Source organism: Heteronotia binoei, chromosome 18 (assembly GCF_032191835.1).
Source record: "Heteronotia binoei isolate CCM8104 ecotype False Entrance Well chromosome 18, APGP_CSIRO_Hbin_v1, whole genome shotgun sequence".
NCBI classification, from domain to species: Eukaryota; Metazoa; Chordata; class Lepidosauria; order Squamata; family Gekkonidae; genus Heteronotia; species Heteronotia binoei.
Window position 1 is genome coordinate 46,726,810 of NC_083240.1, and position 20,307 is coordinate 46,747,116.

Below are 20,307 nucleotides of genomic sequence, written 5' to 3' on the forward strand. Positions count from 1 at the left end.
TCCACTTGAGATCAGGGCTGTATTGGACCTTCTACCATTCTGCAGGGCCTGTAAAATGGAGATGTTGGGGTGCAGTGGTGGGCATCCAGTCAAGTTGCCCTCCCTTCCTGAAGTTCTCCACTTCTATGTGGCCCAGACTGAGAGGATCTTTAATGGCCCAGTGGCTCCAGTTTATGAGACTATTGCATTTTAACCAATAGTGCTACCTGTTTTAATTTATGTTGTTTTTAACTGCCTTAACTATTGAATTACTGTGGTTAAATTACTGTATACTGTTGTTGTGATCTGCCCTGAGCCCACTTGCAGGGGGGGTGGAATAAAAATAGAAATAAATAAATGTATAGCTAGTAAGATATCAGACTTGGGGACTCGGTCCCCATTTGGTCATGAAGTTCATTGAGTGCCTTCAGCGCCATCTCAGCCCAAACTGCCTCACAAGGTTGGTCTGAGGATAACACAGTGAGGGGGAGAACCTTGTATGCCACCCTCTGCTGCTTGCAGGAAGACTACAAAGAAAAATATAATTGTTTAGGGAAAGCGACAACCTAGGGAGGCAGGACTGAAGAGGTTTGAAGTGGTCAGAGACCTTCAGCAATGACAATCATATTTTCATTAAATACAAATTGTGTGCTGTGATTCAAACTTTCGATAGGCTCAAAACACACCATCTGCACTAGAATTGAGACATTCTTTTTGAGTCAGGCAAGCATAAATTACTTACCCTTAAAGGAAATGTGTTTGGGTGCAAGTCACTGTTCTGACCACTCTTCTTGACTGGAAGGAGACCAGATCAGAGCAGAAGCTCACACAGAGGGACAAATTCCAACTAAGCATAACGCTGCTTAATGTAGTGATACTTCCTTGGCTGAGGCATTCATACCGTCAGATTATATTCATTTGCCCAAACTGTCGTGCTGCAGTATGATGAACTCAATCTTTTGCCAAACATTGGGTGTGATCACACTGGGAATTTGGTGCAGCAGTATCCCACCTCCTGAAAAGTTGCTAGAATTTGGTCTGTTCCCCCGCAAAAAGACAGCAACCTTTCAAGCGGCATTATAGCAGCAGGGGTCCATGGTTGGCCACTCACATTGCTAATGCAGCTCAACCACGCACCTGCCGCAAAGGTTGTTTCAAAGGGTTTTTTTCTGAGGCACATGTGCAGAGGTGGAGAGGGTGCACAAGTGCTGGGTTGGAGGGGAAGAAAGCACAAGATGCACTGGAAGTGGCATGGCGTGATCACACTGCTCTTCTATTTCTATGCCACACCAGGGTAATCAGACTGCCCCTGGAAAAGACAGGTTGCTTACCTGTAACTGTAGATCTTCGAGTGGTCATCTGTGCATTCACACTCATGGAATAGAGCGCCTGCGCCAATCCCCGAATTGGTACCTAAAAAGCCCAGGATTTTTTCGCGCTCGGCACTAGCGAGCATGCGCAGGCGTCCCGGTACACATCCTCGCCGGCGCCAGCGCAAGGATCCCGCCAGTTCCCTCCTGACCGCTGGAAGCCCCTACTGGAGGGAGACCGTCAGCAGTGGGGAAGGAGGACGGGTAGTGTGAATGCACAGATGACCACTCGGAGATCTACAGTTACAGGTAAGCAACCTATCTTCTTCGTGGTCTCTGTGCTTCACACTCATGGGAGATTAGCAAGCAAGACATACCTGGAGGCGGGAAGACGGTCAACCAGAAGAGACAGCTTGCAGCACCGCAGCTCCCAGACGAGTCCTCTGCTGAGCATGCACATCCAGAGCGTAGTGCTTCATGAAAGCATGCAAAGAGGATCACTCCAGACTCCTGAAAAACTAGATATGGGTAGTCACAACACATAGCCATGAGCTCCCCTGCACGGTGTGCCGATGTGATTGCTACCAAAAAAGCAGTTTTCCAAGATAGAAGCTGTAACGAACATGTGGCCATTGGCTCGAAGGGACGCCGAGTCAACCTGTCCAACACTAAAGTCAAGTCCCACAACTGTGGGGGTGATCTCGATGGAGCCTGAGCAGACCCTTCAAAAACCTCTTAGAATGAGGGTGTTGAAAAACTGAATGCCCCTCAACTGGCTCATGGGACGCAGATATTGCTGCCAAATAAACTTTAACCGATGAAAAGGCAAGGCCAGCATCCACCAGAGATAAAAAAATTCAAAAATCACCGATAGTCCCACCCGTTGGGATGAGACTGCAGGATCAACTAAAAACTGAAGAAACTTCCGCCACTTCCTATCATAGGAAGCATGGGTAGACAACTTCCTGCTGTTTAGGAAGACGTGTTGGACTCTGCTGGAGAACGCACAGGGTCGATGAACCACGCTGTCAGCTTCAGGTGAAGCACATTGTGATGGAATACATGACCGTCCTGAGTCGACAGAAGGTCCGGTTCCACCGGAAACTGGTAGAAGACCCCCCTCGCCAGTTGAAGCAAGATCGGGAACCTGTTCTGCTGAGGCCACCACGGTGTCACCAGGATGCAGCATGGCCTCTCTCTTGCAATTTTGTTGACAACTCTTGTCAGCAGTGGCAGAGGTAGGAACAGATATAGGAGCCAACCTTCCTACGGGAACAACAGACCGTCTCCCAATGACTCTGGATCCGTGCCCCCTCTGGAACAAAACAGAGGACACTTCCAGTTTCTGGCTGTGGCAAACTCATCCACCTGAGGGTACCCCCAGAGCTGAAACACAGGTTGAAGGAAGCGCCACTGTATCTCCCACTCGTGTGGGGAAGCTGCACCCCTGCTCAATGAGTCCGCTTGCAGATTGAGCACCTCTGGGAGATGCGCAGCCTTCACGAAGATGTCGTGCTCCAGGCACTCTGACCACAGTTCCAGTGCTAGTGCACAGAGCTGTCGAGAAACTGTCCCGCCCTGCCTGTTGATATAACACAGGGCAGTAGTATTGTCTGTTAGCAGGGCAACAACCTTCCCCGCCACCATGGGGCGGAAAGACCGAAGAGCAAAATGAACTGCCAGCAGTTCCAGGTAATTTATATGACAGTGAGTCAATTGCGAAGGCCAAGGGCCCCCCCCACACAGAGAGTCCATGTGAGCCCCTCATCTCCACAAAGACACATCTGTGGTGATCGTCACTGTTGTCGCAGGTAGGTGGAAGGGAGCTCCCTGACAAATGTTGTCCTTTGATTTCCACCACTGCAGTGTTCGGAGTGTCACAGGTGGAATTACAAACCTCTTCCGAGGTGAGTCTCTTAAGGGTCAAAACTGTCGAAGAAACCACAGTTGCAGGCCTCTCATCCTCAATTTCGCAAACGGCAGCACGCTTGAAGTCGCCGCCATCAGCCCCAGCATCCGCTGCAGCTGTTGTGCCGTGCCTCGCTTCCGACTCTGTAAAAGATTGACAAGATTGATGATGTCCATCGCTCTCTGCTGAGGCAGAAAGGCGCGGTGAAGGTTCGTATCCAGCAAAGCCCCTATGAACTGAACTGTCTGTGACTTTTCCATGTTGACCTGCAGACCTAAGGTGTGAAGAAGACAAAGAGTGGTGGTTATATGGCTGGACAGACTTTCCTTCGACTCTGCCACAAGGAGCCAATCGTCGATGTATGGAAAGACAACTATCCCTTGAAGCCGAAGATGAGCAGCCACAACACTCATCATCTTGGTGAACACCCGAGGTGCAGTGGCCAGACCGAATGGAAGGGCTTTGAACTGGAAGTGGTGGGAACCTACAGCAAACCGAAGGAAATGCCTGTACGCAGGATGGATGCTGATGTGGAAGTTGGCATTCTTGAGGTGCAACATTGCCATCCAGTCCCCTTGGTCGATGAGGGGAAAAATTGTTTGCAGAGTGGACATTCTGAACTTCTGGTACACAATAAACTTGTTCAGATTCCGAAGGCCCATGATTGGTCTCAGACCCCCATCCCGTCTGGGAACCAGGAAATAACGAGAGTAGAAACCTTCCATTCTGGCCTCCACCGGGACCTGTTCTATGGCTTGTTTCTGTAGGAGGTTGCTCACCTCCGCCAGCAGAGGTGGGGAAGGGGGTGTGGTGATTATCACAGATTGGTTCGGAACCTGAGTGTAGTCTATTTTGTAGCCTTCTGCGATGATGGAAAGAGCCCACCTGTCTGTAGAGATGCACTCCCAGGCCGGAAGGAATGGACAAAGGTGGATAGTTGAAAAAGTGGGAGCGGTGACACGTGCTACCAGAACATTAAAGGCTCTGCTTTTGCGAGTAAGCACTCTTGGACTTGCCAGTGGTCTGAGCTGAAGCATAGCGGTTTCTGTTATTCCCCCTATATGGAGACCTACTCTCAGGTTGGTCAGAGCAAGGTCTCCACTGTTGTTCTAGGGAGAATTTTTGGTATGGCTTCTTGAACCAGGGTTTATGCCACTGTTTTGGTTTAGCAGCCCTAGAAGTAGCCGGGACACCCAGGTTCCTGGAGGTCTTTATGCTCTTATCCATCTCCTGAAGAGCATTGTCCATGGTAGAGCTGAAGAGACCTTTGCCCTCGAAGGGCAGATCTTCAACGAAGGCCCTGGTGTCCTGCTGAAGAGCCGTCGATCTGAGCCAGGAGTGGCGGTGGAGGCAGACAGCAGAGATGGTTTTTGCTGACACATCCACCATGTGCTTTTCTGCAGCCGGTTGTTGCTTGACTACAGCAAAGCCTCCTTTCTGCAGCTTCTTAGCAGCAGACCTCTTCTCCTCGCTCAGGGAAGACAGGAGGGGGGTGAGTTGCTCCCACACAGAATATTGGTGTCTAGCCATGCACACAGCATAGTTGAATGAATGAATGAATGAATGAACTTTTTATTACGGTCATAGACCAATATAAAAATTATAACACATCATGTAAAACCCCTCCTAAAATACAATAAAATACTTAAAACTTTTCCGCACCTATACAGGTCGGGGATAACTAAAATATAATTTAACCAATTTTAAAATCCAGAATCAGTTCAAATTAATATAAAATCCTTTAAATCCGAATATATAAAATTGTTTATAACCTAAAATTCAAACAGATCATATAAAACCTACAGCATAGTTAGATACCTTTACCCCCAACGCTCCAGCGGAATAAAATTTTCTCCCCACATTGTCCAGCTTCTTTCCCTCCTTGTCTGCTGGGGAGGAGTGAGTCTTGCGTGCCTTAGATGAGGAGGCTACAACCACCAAGTTTAGCTTAGGGTGGGTGAATAGGAATTCGGCACTAGCCTCTTGGACGCGATACATGTGGTCCAATCTCCTGGAAGACACAGGTGTAGAAGCTGGCTTCGCCCAGGGCTCCTTCACCGCCTGTAAGATGACCTTTGTAACAGGCAAGGCAACCGCCGTCGACGTGTCCCGCTGCATATTGTTGAATACGGTGTGGTCTACGACTGGTTGTGGTTGTGTCACCAGGAGGGAGAGGGAGAGTGCCATTCTCTTCAAAAGGTCCCCATACGACTTCAGATCCTCCGATGGTGATATGGGAAGATCCTCAGCGGTATGCGACACTGGCGAAGGCTCCAAAGACCTGTCCGGATCGTCGGTACCGACCTTGGAGTCCGACAATGAAGAATTCCTCCTCATTGAGTGTTCGGAAAGTACCGGCGTTGAAGCTCTCACAATGACCAAATCGACACCGAAGACTGAGCCTGGACTTCTTCCACCATCACACTACGTCTCTCAGGCAGGATCAATACCCATGCTGACGGACGACGCCAAGAGTGCTGCGAAATCCTCGACAGATGAGATGCCTCAGACTGTTGGTCCCAATCAGCAAATTCACGAGGGGGGTACCATTGGTACGGCAGGTACGGATAGGCGTAGGAAGGCCACTGGCGCTGATCCCACGGTGGAAGTGGTGGAAAATGCCGAGCTACAGTGGTTGGTTCTAGCTCTCTCCGTGCTGAGCGCTCAATCGGTACCGAAACTTCTACCTCCGAGACAGAGCCACTATCACTCCAACGACGCAATCCCGATGAGTGGGAACGTTGGGTCAGGTCGATCTCGTGCTGCGATGCCAACAGATGCAACTGCTGCGAAGCACTGCCTCTCAACACCGAAGGGCTCCAATTTGGAGATGCCAAGATCTTCCTGGGTGGAGCAGCCTGTGTTGATGCCGAAACATCCTGAGAAGGGGAAGGAGTGCGGGACAATCTTTTCTTCTGCTTCTCCTTGGATTTCGCCTTCTTCGGTAGGGATGATCGGGTCCCTGAGTCATCCGGACGCTTCTTAGCCGGGGTGTCCACTGACCCTTCAGAGGGCCGTTTTGTGGAACACCCTCGCTCGATTGGCATATCAGTCCGAATTGGAGATGTATCTACCGATATGACCGTTGGGGCCGCGGATTCTCCCATCGGTACCGACGGGCCCAATGCCATCTTCGAAGGACAAAGTGCCGATTCCACCAACGTGGCCAAAAGTCTCGCCGCACGATTCTTACGAGTCTGCTTTGAAAAACTCAGGCAGTGCAGACAAGAATCCACGCGGTGTCCCTTGCCCAAACACAGGAGACAGAGGGAGTGACCGTCAGGAGGTGCAATCTTTTTTCCACAGGAACGGCACCTCTTAAAAAAAAAAAAAACAACGCCTTTCCATAGACGCCAGGAAAAAACCCACACAGGAATAACTCTGAGGGGGAAAACGGGGGGAAAAACAGGGCCCCGAAGGGCAAAGTCCAACAACAAATTTTTTTTTTTAACAACACTATCTTAACAACTATCTATCTAACTACACTAAGAAAACAACAAACGGGCTATATACAACTAGAAGAAATAATCAAAAGATTACTTTACTGACTGGGGACACGAAAGGAGATCCTGTCAGCGCAGCAGTCAGAAAGGAACTGGCAGGATCCTCGTGCTGGCGCCGGTGAGCATACGTACTGGGACACCTGCGCATGCTCGCTGGTGCTGAGTGCAAAAAAATCCCGGGCTTTTTAGATATCGATTCGGGGATCGGCACAGGTGCTCTATCCCATGAGTGTGAAGCACAGAGACCACGAAGAAGATCTTGGCATAGATGTGCCTCACGGGGAAACTACTGGGAACATCCAGTGGCTATCCATCAGGGAAGTGTCCAAGGATGAGGTAGGGATGAGTGTGGCTCAGGGGCCAGATGCGTGTGTGTGATCACACCTGTTTGATCCAGAGGTGAGGTGTGGGTAGCTTGGGCCAAATTGCTAATGTGATCACACCCACTGGCTGCCCTTTCATTTCAGATGAGACTTAGACATTCATATTGTTTTCTATTAATCATCATTTAGAACTGGAACATTATACGCCTGGATGAATTTTGATTACTAATTATGAACGGATGGATCTAAGCATGCAACACAAAGGCAGCCCTGGGAATACAAGCTTTAAATGCTGACAATGGCCCGTTTGTCTCCTCAACTTGTGCTCAACTCTGCCTGGAAATTCAGAGGGTTATACGGAGGTACGTTTTGCAAACTGTTTCTTTTGAGCAAGAGTGATTAAATGCATCTCCATCCAAGGCAGCATCCACCATGACGGAAAAATCCACGACAAAGTGCCATTTTGAATCAGACACTATTTTGTTCCATAATAAGGGCTCATTTCAGGGTCAGCGGGGTAATGAGTTTGTCACACTGAATTTGAGGTAGTATTTTCTAACAATTAAAGGCTGGACTGGGTAATGATACAATCGTGCTGAATGTAAAGAGATGGATTATATGACTTGTGTTTCAAGAACAATCCAGCAGCCAGTTTGCACATTATGGGATTTGAAGCTCTATTGTAAGTGACACCCCCCCACACACATATGCCATATCATGATCCCCATGAAAGTACATCTCGGAAATATGAAATGCACGGCTTCCCTTCCACTCAAGGATGGTTCCAGGTTTTGCCCAGTCAGTTCTGAAGGGGTGATCAGAAATTAAGAAGGCAAAGGGGGGTATGAACACCATCCTTTGCCCGCTCTAAATCTCTAATCTTGCATGCCTAAACGCCTAATCTTGGGCCTCACACTGAGCTCCAGTACATAGATTGTGTAAATCTCGCTTCCTGTGTGTAAAGGGAATCATGGCACTATCTGTTGCAAAGTTTCAAGACTAGGAGATAACGAGAGCGAAAACAACCTTGGCCAGAATTTAAAACCTACAAAACTTGGGTCAATTTAAAAGCAAAGGAAAAAGACCTGAAGGCAATCAGCCAGGATCAGCAAACACAAAAAGGACACCTGTGTCATTCCCCACCCCCCATCCCTTGCTCCCCAATGTCTTGAAACCGCATCACTTCCAACAACAAAGACAAAATATACAGCTGACTGGATCGGAGTTCTCATCCATATATCCCATCACAGAATATTTCTCGAGGTCAGGCAGATGAAATCATAAATTTATAATACAACATTACTTCAATTTTCCTCTTCATTTGCCGCTGTGATGCCCAGCTCTGCTCTAACGAGTCCGAGCCTGATCTGCACGGGGGGAAATTGGCTGGCTGAATATCAATAGCACATTAACACCATGCCCATGTGGATGCTTCATCAAGCCAAATTATGGGCAGGCCAGCCTAGCCGCCATTTCCCATTTAGCCGCCATTCTCGCCTTGCAATGGGCACTGAGCAATTTATTTGCTTCAGTACTTCTGGCGAATGATCAATCTTGCAGTAATTATCTCTTGTCACTAAACTGAAAAATCAAGGCTTTGCCTCGATTACCTCCCTTGAAGAGAGAACTTCCTGCCTGTGAAAGTACAGACCTAAATCAACAATCAAACATGCTTTGCACAGCACAGCCTCTTCCCCACTCCTTCTCCCTCGCTGGCCAGGGGCACCAGAGCCCCACAATCCTGCTCTTCCATGCCTGCGATGTCCACAGATGGCTGGGAAGGACTTGAGCCTGCCAGGGAAGCCAGACAGAAATGCTGCAGATTTTCATTCCAATGTAGGTCTGGAGCTGCTGCTGCTGCTGGCACTGATCCCTGGAATGCAGGGGGCACTGCCTGCTCTCTGGAGATCTGAAAACTCACGCAAGTTGTCTGCCTTGTCAAGTCTTACAGGTTACTTGCACCATCTGCAGTGCTAAACTCTGAAAAGGCACAATCATCCAACAAGAAGCAGGGAACTGCCTGCCAGGAAAGGAAAACATCTGAGGATGCAACGAGATGAGATGCTGGAGGTACATGGTCAGCCAGGTCCCCTTGAAGAGCATCTGCAGGAAGAAGGGGGGAGGATTTGCACTGGCACTGGGACAGCTTAACTCTTTTCCCATTCAGTTTCCTAGAGAAGAAACTGTTCCCCAGCCACCTACTGGCATGCAGAAGGCAGGAGTAAAGCATGCACCTCTCACTTCCCCCCCTCACCCAGGTACATATTGCACCTTCATAAACTGGACAGCTGCCAGAATCTAGAGTGGGAATTCGAAGGCTTCCTCTGTCTGGGGCATGGAAAGTAACTCTCCCCCAGATGCACCTTATCTTTCAATAACAACTTAGCTGAACGGCTGAGCGCTGGCTTAGTTTGTGGAGGAAAGAATAATTTGCTTGTATTGATTTTGAAATCGAGCCTTGGAAGCATGTCATGGTCAGGTTCCCTGGAACTTAACAGTGTTCCTTCCCACTTGCTACAAAGCTATTTCCCAGAGTAAGGAAAGCTTACCAGTGGCTTCTATCCTCAGAGCGAATCCCAGCGACTTCAATGGGACTTCCTAGTGAACATGCTGGGAGTACAGCCAATGGTGCAATTGAGACATCACACCAAACCATGGTTTGCATCAACCTTATATTAGAACCCAAGCTTTGGTTTGAGCTACGGCAGGCAAAATGTGGTCCACAGCTGCTTGTCAGTTTTCCTCTCGACACAGAGCTTTCTAAGTTCATTAGTTTGCTCCTGTGTTCCTGGCTCAGCTGTTTGCTGAGGTGCAGCAGTAGCCGTGGCGACTTTTCTTTTCAGGCTGTGCCAAACTCTTTTTAGCGCAACCCATTTCAAGCCACCAGCATGAGTCACGGGAAAGGATCAGCCACTCTCCTCATGTTCCCTTTCTCCGCCTTTTGCAAAGCTAGGAAATGGAATACGGTTGTTTGCTCCAACTAGAAGTTGTTCCCTGGCTCCCAACCAGGATTCCAATCACAATTTAAGAAGGAAGAATTTGGGGAAGGGCTGTGGTTCAGCGGCAGAGCTGCAAGCAGAAGGTCCCTGGTTCAGCCCCCAACATCTCCTGTTAAAGGGATCAGGCAGAAGATGTAAAAGGCCTTGTGCCACTGCTGGTCTGATCCAGTAAAGAGCAGCTGTGAGTGTGTGTTGACCAAATGACAAACTTGGGTTTGGTGCCTGAGATTTAATTTTCTAGCTGTATGATGGAGGGGAGGGGAGATGAGTCTGATGACTCCAAGGATCTTCCCCAGCTTGTTCCCATAAATAAAAACCAGGTAATCGCACCCCTGCTCCTGACTCTCGTTTTCCAGCCACTCACAAGCGACGTCAATTGACCCACTGTGCCCAAACTAGTATTAACCTTCCTTAACCATGACGTCTCAGTTGAGCCACAGTGCTGCTGTACCATTCACGTTGCCATCTTTTCCATCGTAATAAGGTGAGTTTGGAACAATCGCTTTGCAGGCAATGTGGAAACTTTTCTTGTGAAAAGTTCCACTATATATTCTACTTGCTTTTAACACAGATCACCATAAAATGGAAACCACTACATCATGGAAAGGATTGCTGAATGGAAGGTTTTATCTGGAGGAAAGGGAGGGTGATGTCTTGTGAACCAGAAAAAGGGGTTTGGAGACAACTTTCTCGTGAGACAATTACTCAGGAGGCATTTGGGGCTGCGAAAACAGACAGCTGAGCTGGTCCTGGGGCTACACTGAAATGGAGACTGCAGCAGGTCAGTTACCCATCCAAGCGAAGGCTAATGTCTTCTACCCACTTATCTGAAAAGAAACTATTTGCACTGGGACTTTCCAAAAAACGAACTCATTACCATTTCACATGTGGTTCAGAAACCAATAAGAGTTTTACACGAAAGCTCAAACTGTCACAAAAAACCCTGGAAGTTGTTTGTTGTCATCTCAGAAGTGGAAGGAGGGAGCACGAGAGCCTAATAATTAACTCTGGTTTGTTTCTGATGCCTGAATACAGTATGAGTGTGCAGACAGCTGCAACTAACTTCCTGACAAATAGATCTGTGTGATGCTTGTTTGCTATGTTCACATGCTGCATTTTTAGTTGTACATTTGAAACAACTGAAAGTATGCAATATGCCAAGTGACTGTGTGTGTGTTTGTGTGTGTGTGTGTGAGAGAGAGAGAGAGAGAGAGAGAGACTGGGGTGCCTAGGATGGTTTTTAAGGGACTCTCAAAGCCACAGGCCACTGGCCTATTGCTTCCCACTTGGCTTGCCTTTGCTGTCCTCTAGGAAGATGACTTTCTTTGAAGGGCACCAGCCTCTTTTCTGCATGAATGCAGCCTATCTAGATTGAACGTGTGCACTAATGCAGAGCTGTGGTCTGTCTGGTTCCTACGGTAATATTAAAAAGTCATACAGAGACTTCTGGAATTAGACTTCCCATCAGGTAGTATTTCAGTGTTCTGAAGATGTAAATTTTACTGGCTGCATTTTTGTAGCTTGGAGGAAAGGGAACTGTTGCCTTTGGAGCTTCAAGCACTGTATTTATGAAGACCACAGCTAAAATCTTTGCACCTGCACAAGCCTAATCAAAGGAAGAATCCCCAGGAACTCTGGATCAGGCAGGAGGTGACATTCACTTCAAAGAGGGGATGTGGGTGTAGTGGTCAGAGAATGTCATTTCCACATTGCCTCGTCATCTTTTTGACAACTTCTCTATTGGTGTTCTGTAGTGCCCTGCCTGCTATGCAGGAAGAGCTGTCCAAAAATCACCAAGGGAATTCCAATGAGGTGGGAGTCAACGGAGTGGGAAACAAGTGGGCATCTTGCTTTATTTAAAACCATGCATACTCACCACTGCAAAATGGTTGCCTCAGCTGGTTGATATCTTTTCCTTGGGGCCAATATATCAAATACATTCTGTATCAAAGTGGAAAGTCATAACATGGGAACAGAATCAAGGAATCAGGATAACCCCTTGACCTCGCTCAAGGTGCTTTAGGCACCAACCCACAGGGTGCACCAGGTTGGTCATGGATAGTTGACTGGACTGCACAGACATTTCTCCTGTCTTCCCCGCCCATATAAGGGGGGGGGATGTGCAAAGTTGATGAACACTAACTTCTTTTAATGCAAATTCCCCCTTGGTTTTTAGAAGCAAACTCCGCCTACTTTTTATTGTTCATCTGGCTTTGGAACAGTTTCTAACCAAGTGAACATGTAAAAATGTTAGTCAGAGTGGATTATCTGTACTACTTCCTGAAAGACAATGCAGGGAACTGTTTCTGCTTTTGAATCCAGCTAGTTTATAATCATTTCTGACCAAGCTGGATAGACAAGCTATTGTAAGGCTGCGTAGTATACTGGTCAGAGTGTTCAACAAGGGGCAAGTTCAAATCTCCGTTTCTGCCATGAAGTTTGGAAGGTGACCTTGCATCACTCCCTCTTCTTCCACCTCACCTCTCAAAGTGCTGCCTGGAGGACAATTCCTGCCTCTTTTCTCCCTGAGCTCCTTGGAGGAAGGGCAGGGATGGCAGGCAGATGCTAATAATCCAAAGGGTCTGACTAATGCAAAACATTTTGCCACAACCGTCTTAGAGGGCCCTTCCCTCACAAACATCTGAAGATGACAATCTCTAAAATCTGGAGGAAAGCAACAAAGCTTTCCAGGGGCTTTATTTCCTCTCATTTTCCACCACAGGTCTTTGGAATCCTGGCTAAAATATCAGTCCGCATCAGTCTCCCCATGCTAATGTTGCTTGATGAGTTAATTACACCCTTCTTCTGTTCATGGGTGGGAATTCCACCGCTGTGCAGCTGACGGGTTAGGAATGGAAGATTGTGATTGCATGCTGAGAATCTGCTGACAGCCTCGACCTTGAAGCGGACTTGCTACAGGCAACTAGGGATACGTGTACGTAATGGACCAGACAGGCTTGGACTTCTCTGCTGCAACTTGGCAGTCTCCTAATGATGCCACCACAACAGCTACCAAGAGCCTGGTCAGGGGTGCGGTGGGGGGGGGGGAGTTGGAGCAGATAATTAAGCATCTGGCCTTCATCATGAATCAATCACTCATTCAGAGCAAGTCAGGATGATTTAAAATCTAATAAGATCACATTAGGAGTAACCCTGCAAAAGTCAGTGGAACAGAACCAATTTGGATCTCTTAATGAATCTGCGCATTCCTCGTGCACTAACAGGCACCTGTGTGGCAAGAAACAATTTGCCAAAACTCATACGTGTCACTTCCTTTCAAGTGTGGGAGCTGCCGGCCTGTGGCTTCCATAATCAGCTAAATTTTAATATCCAAAATAATCTTATTCCAAGAGTTAATCCAAGCAAAAGCTGAGTCAAATCATGCCCCAGGGTTAAATCCGTGTCTCTGATGAATGGGGGTGAGCTCTGGCTCTAAACGCCCTTCCCTGCTGTTTAACATCAGCAGATGTGACAGACCAATCATGGAGTTAAGCACTGGTCACACGAGTGGAATGGCCATGGAATTGAGTGGGAAAGTTCTTGGAGGGACATTGCCCTGGAGGGCCTCTGACAGGCTGAGCCAAGCTCCAGCAGCTCTGAAGCCACTTTGGTGCTGTGGTAAAGAGCGGTGGACTTGTCTAATCTGGAGAACCTGGTCTGATCCTCCTCTACATGCAGCCAGCTGGATGACCTTGGGTCAGTCACAGTTCTCTCAGAACTGTTCTCTCAAGAGCAGTTCTTGAAACAGCCCTCTCAGCCCCACCTACCTCACAGGGTGTCTGTTGTGGGGAGAGGAAGAAAAGGAGAAGGTAAGCCACTCCGAGACTCCTTTGGGTAGTAAAGTGCAGGTATAACTCCCATCTCTTCTTCTGCTGCTGCTAGTGCATCAGGAGTCACTTTGCTCAGGCCTTTCGTGTCTAGCAGTAGCAACGATCAGAGTCAGTTCACCAGTTCCCTGCTCTCGTATCACCAGGGGAGGCAACGGGCCAGCCAGTGCCCACAGGCAGCACTGCTGGTTGGCTTTGTGCTGATTGGCCCTTGCATTGTAGGCCCCACAGAGGTAATCCTGCATGGCTTGTTCCTGGGCCATTTAAACTTCCCATTAATCCAGTTTGGCAGAAACTGGAGTTGTCCTGCTGAACAAATAACCGAGGTGTCCTCATTTCACACACTTCTGTAGGATAGATAGCAATGGCTACTTGGCTGGGAACCAGTGCTTGTTCTTTTAAGAAGTAAAAGGAAATGAGGAAACTGGGAGATGCCTGAGCTATCTTCTGACTTCACTGGTAGGTTTAGGTGGGGCTCTGGCCGTGTAGATGGAAGGTGCCCCTAGAGCCCAGCTGAGGGGGCCTGCGGGTGATGCCAGAGAGCTCTGAATGGACAAGGTCAAATAACATCCCCCAAAAATAATAAATTAAAAACTAAATGAAAACAAAACAGATACAAAACCAAGTAACTGGATTTGGCACTAACAAAACAGCGTCTTTCATTTCTTGTGGTAAAACCCTGAATGAATTCAGCCACTTAGGGCTCTATAATTTAGCCACTGGGGAGGGAAGAGCATTGAAGATGGATGAATAGAAAAACTGAGGGCTTTCAAAGGACTTTCTACTGAATGTTTATTTGCAAGTTCAGCCAAATCTTGTGAGAATTCTAGATAGACAAGCCAAGATCATGGGAAGATAAGTGTGACGTGGTCTGGATATCTGTCTGATAGACTTATTGCAGGCATGGGCAACATCTGTTCTGAATATCTGAAGGGCAGGAACTAACCTGAGTCACAATGGAGCCATTTTGATGTTGAACACATACCCTGCAGGACCTCTGACAGTTCCGTAACATGTGCAAGACAGAAATGTTCTGCTGGACTGATGATTGAGGACAGCAACGGTTCTTACCATCTTACCTGGCCCTCCCACCCTCCAGCTGTTATTGTTCCTCTCTCTTATGGGGAGTATAGATAGCATATTGGTTTTAATGCCATCTGTTAGACTCATAGAGTTTTAATAGTTTTAACTATTTATAACTGATCAATATAATTATAATTTAATCTTAAATATTTATTGTATGCTTGGAGATGTTGTACACCTCCCTGAGTCCTGTTTAGGGGGGAGGGTGGTTTACAAATCAAATTAATAAAATACCATCAGTATGTCTGACCACCGTATTTTGTACAGGGGTTCTTGCGGGGGGGGGGCACATTCTGGCAGAAGCTTAATACTTTACCAGTGAGAAAAAATCCCTTTGGAAGAAATTTCCCACATTCACAAGATCAAGAAAATCTAGGTGATCAGATAGATGATGAGCAAGTCTAATTGTGCTGTAAGAAACAGAGTTTGAGTCCAGTGGTGCCTTTAAGACCAACAAAGTTTAATTCTGAATATATGTTCTTGGGTGCATGCACACTTTGTTCTATTGCTACCAGTACCCACCTGCATCTGTGCTGTAAGAAGTCTGCCTAAACCCAACCCATTAATACTGCCTTGTAAGTAGAAAGGCCACAGGCTCAACCCTTGGCGTCTCCTGGTAGCAAGACCTCCTCTGCCTGGGATCCTGGAATCCTCTGTTAAACACAGCAAACAATAATGGCCTGGCTGGATTAATGAACAGACTCCTTACAAGTCAGCTTCATATAAGCAGAGGCTGCTGTGATGACTACTCAGTTTGAGAACTTGCTGAATGAGGGTCTGAAATAAGCCTGTGCAAATCTGAAAACTGTGGGCACTGCAGTGACACCCCTCGGCTGAAGAAACACTGTAGAGAAGACAGTATTTTGGACTCTGGACCAACGCCAAACAGGAATTACACCATACTTGGGGGAGAAAAGATACAGCCCCTTTCTGGGGTACCCCTTTCTGGTGTTCCACTTGAATGGTAGGGGCTGATAAAGGCTAGCTTGATATGAAGCAAAGGCCAGCAATTCAGGAGAGGAGAATCAATTGAATAATTATAGGAAATAGGGAAAAAAAGTCCTCTAGCAGTGGATAGCAGTTTAGCAGAACTCTCAAAGTGTGCCTCTGTGTGTGTGTATAAAATCTCAGGTGCCAGGTTATATAGGAAAAGCAACTAAGCAGAAACAAAGGCGAGCCAATTATAACTAAGATGACCTGCCACGCAAACAGAACTTCACCATTAAATACCATTTATCCAGTTTAATTAGTACCTTCTGGACACAATGGTCTGGACTCAAATGCCGTCCTCTCTCCTTGGAACTTCTAATTATTGATACAACCTATGCTATTATGCCTTTCCCAGGGCTTTCTCCATCTTGTGTGCCATTTAAAGCCACAAAGATTTTTAATTATCTACGTGCACTGTCAAAGATACCTTTAAGAATGTGTGACTCAATTCATGGGTTGGGGGGGGTGGGGAGATCATTTTGAGCCATAATTCTACTTTTGTGAATGTGAGCAGACCTGTCTATTGGAAACATCCATTTAAATGCAAATTTAAGTATCCCAAAAGATGTGTGTGCATCTTGTAGCACATAGAAAATTACTGCACCCCCCAGTATCCACATCAAGTCACATCTAGGGATGAACAAAACATCATTTATAATTTTATTACATGAATGTTTATTTATGTTTTTTTTCTTATCATCAATTTTGAGTCTTCATTTTTTCCCTATTTGTTCTGAAGGTTTCCTTACATTGCACGGTTTTTGTATGCAATTTTATATGCTATTTATATGTTCAATATGCATTATTCAGACACATAATATACTTATAATGCTAATTTACTGACATACAAATAATGATAAAAATATGTGCCTTTTACAGGAAAAATTTAGTGTGAAGAACCAAAATGGCATGAAAAATAATGAACCACAAGTCTGCTTCATACAAGAGAGATACACAATTAAATCAAGAGAGATTTTCAGGTTGCAACAGCAGGGAGGAGATTGTGGTAGTTGCCCCTCACACAAGCCAAACCGCTGATGTACCTCTGAGTCCTGGAATATGTAAAGAAAATACAAATTCAACTCTTGCCAATTGCTTATCTCTTGCACACTTACCCAACATTCCCATCCCTAGCATAAAAGCATCCATGGTATATGGTAATCCTCGAGCCCTTCCTCTCGTCCCTGGTGGAAACATCACTTCTTTAGGTTGTGCTTTCTTACATTCCACCTATTAAGCAGAAACATGTACAAATGAGATGCAAATGAATTCATGTAAAATGTCAAATGCTGAACTGGTCTGGTTAAGTGGGAAGAGGGAGAATTATTTTTAGCATTTCTTTTCTGGAAAATGTGAACTTTAAAAAATAGGCTAGCAGGGTAAAGTGATTTTCAAAGAGTATTTATAAGTTATGAGGACTTCAGAAAGCAAAGGAGAACCCCAGCTAAGGAACAGAATAAACTCAAGAAGCCATGCAGCTCAGGAGCTGTTCCTGGGCTCCAAAAGGCTTGGGTGCCGCCTCCAGTGTCTTCGTGGCACAAGAAGGATGCTGCTTTGCAAGACCCAGGCTTAGTCATTTATTTAATTCATGTATTCTCTGTCTTTCCCCCTTATGGGAACCCAAAGCAGCTTACACCATTCTCCTTTCCTCCATTCTATCCTCACAGCAACCCTGTGAGGTAGGTCAGGCTGAGAGAGTGAGGCTGGCCCAAGGTCACCCAGTGAGCTTCCATAGCATGAGGGATGAGTTGAATGTGGGTCTCCCAGTCTGACACTCCTAACCACTACACACTGTCTCTCTTCTTTCCAACTGGTAGTGCAACCATTGCAAAAATATGGTATTTCCTTAGCAGCCCAAAAGCCCATGTGCGCAATTTCTACTTCAATTGCCACATGTGAAAGATAAGGGCCAAAGACAGCGCCTGTGATGGCAACAGTCAGTGCTACAACTCCCCACTTCACTCCGTGCTGTTTTAGTGATTGTTACGAGCTCTTTGCCGTGTAAACACTCTTGTTTGTGACTACTCTGATGACCACACTGAGCACAACACAATGAAAACGGCAACAAGGCTACCTTCTTCATCTTTCCCACCCTGCTACATCCTTCCTGGCACAGAGAGACCATCTGGAAAAGCACCCACCCACAAGACAGGTGTGAGCGTAGAGGTGATGTCTGAGAAACACAACTCTCCTGCAAGCAGCAAAAGAACAGCTGTCCATGGGGAAGAAGCTCTATTTGGCATGAGCATAGAACTGTTTTTCTACAGGGGTATCTATACAGATTTTCCAACCAAGGGCTCTTCGTGCTACCCTTAATGCCATTGTCTCTGATTACTAGTATGCTTTCAAGAGCATGCATGACCAACCATAACCCAAAGAAAATGGCAGGGCACAAGGTTGAATTTAGAATTATTTCTAGTTGCATGGTATGGCACAGCATGCTGGGTGAAAGGCTTCTCAGTGTGACCAAAGACTAGGCCAGGAAGGGGGGTGGGGTATAGGGTTGGGCCTCCTGGGTTCTGTTCTTCATGCTTCTCACTTTGAATGTTCTGACCATTAGGTGCCAACAGAGAAAGCTGGAAAGCATCAATGCAGGTTTATCATCAGCTGCAAAACATTTGGAGAAAGACTGTACACATGAATCTTTGTTTCCCTTTTCCACATTTCTTTTCTGTTAAGCCAGCGGAAATATCAACATATGTAATTGTTTCTTCTTTGTAGCCCAGGTGGAGTGCTATATGCAAAGGGGAATATAAAGCTCAGATAAAACAGCACACTTGCTGATCATTCTCCTAGGTGTGGGGGAAGTAAGAACCCATCTGCCCAACTCAGGAAGCCTCTCCCACTTCCAGATGTATCAGGAGAGACAGCTCCTCCTCATGTTGGAAGATCCCATGTCATGGTGAGCAATACAGGTCAAATCCAGAGTGTTGAATGGAGCTTGGAAACACACAGAATGTCAGCAAATCAGTTGCTTTATCAGCCAAATCGCAAGTCCATCATACCTCCAAGCAGCCAAGAGACATGCAGATCTGATTTGGCACAACATCCTTGGCAAACACCCTCCCCATTCCCATTTTATTGCAGTCTTTATGGTGTAAATTCAACAGTGACAGAAGTCCAGAGTCCTTTAGAGATTCCACATTCTTTGACTCAAGTCTCCTTAGTTCACCAAATCCCACATTTGCGAAGGGAGTATCTTGTGACAAAAAATGGAATCTGCTTGAGGAACAGTCCCCTCTAGCTGGTTGAGAGCTTTCATTACTCTAAGTTGTCTTTTCCCTAAGTTGTCTTGAGAGAGAGTGCCAGTCATTCATTCCTATGGCAGAAAGTTAAGCGGTGCTTCTGTCGTGGCAGTAGAACTGTTCCCTGCCCCGGTGGTTCAGCCAACAATGATCAAGATGGCCCCTTTCGACCTCGCCCTCTCTCTTAATCTGTATGACCCCATTTCAGTCACAATGGAGTACAACAATGCTGCGAACTGGCCTTTGTACATACAGATAAGATGCTGATTCAGAAAGAGCCACGCAATATCCAGCTTCACCATGATCCTGAGCACAGCATGGAGATACGTTCTTGTTTGGGAGCCTGATGGGAAGCACTACTTGCAAGAACTCTGCCACTGCACCAAGGAAGGAGAGGTGGGCATTCTTCAAAGGTGCAAAACAGGTAATTACTTGAGAGAGAACCTGGAATGTAGGATAATACCGCTAACTGGCTCTATTTATAATAGCCCTATCAGTAACAGTCTCTCCATTGTCTTACAGGTAACCAGCTGGCTGTTCCTAGGCAACCCGATCAGCGAAAATTCCAGGTTTGCACTATTTTCATTTAGGTAGCGTAAAGGTTAACTGACTGTAAATGGGAGTATTTTAAACAAAACCACCCACCCTTACCCCCACCCTGCACAGCTTCATAGCGTATCTTATTTGTTCAGCTTGCAATATTTCAGAGCAATAATGCCTGAGTGCTGCCAACAAACTTGTCAAAACATTCACTTCTCACAAACTGCTCTGCCAGAACCCTTGACATGATGGAATGAAACATCACCAAGCCCGACTGATGGCTACGCCTACCTAAGAAACCTGAGGGTCACGACTGTCACACCAGACAAGAAGGGGGCACGCCGGGAGAGGAAGCTAGCAGGAGAAGCCAGTCATGTGACTGGAGTCCTGAGTTTGGTCAGGAGAAAGGCGAGCATATAAATATTTAAAATAAATTAAAACAAATAAAATATGTGACTGAGGATCAGATAGACAGTGAAAGACCAGGTGCAGGATCAGGGCTAATCCCTAAATCCCCTAAGGTGTCTTGGTGGGGCAATTCAAAGCACAGCCTGGGCTGCCTGCAGAGAGAGCACCATCCAAAGAAGCTTATCTGGAGG

General features: G+C 46.6%; 1 protein-coding gene across 12 annotated transcripts in view; it reads right to left on the reverse strand.

Moving 5' to 3' along the window:
- MSI2 (musashi RNA binding protein 2) overlaps nt 1-20,307 on the reverse strand; it is a 568,927-nt gene that overhangs the window by 103,642 nt on the left and 444,978 nt on the right. For all 12 annotated transcript variants that reach the window (XM_060259524.1, XM_060259515.1, XM_060259513.1 and 9 more), the window contains one exon: nt 17,039-17,153. In XM_060259524.1, coding sequence (XP_060115507.1) covers nt 17,039-17,153 — 115 coding nt within the window. The remainder of the gene's footprint in view (nt 1-17,038; nt 17,154-20,307) is intronic.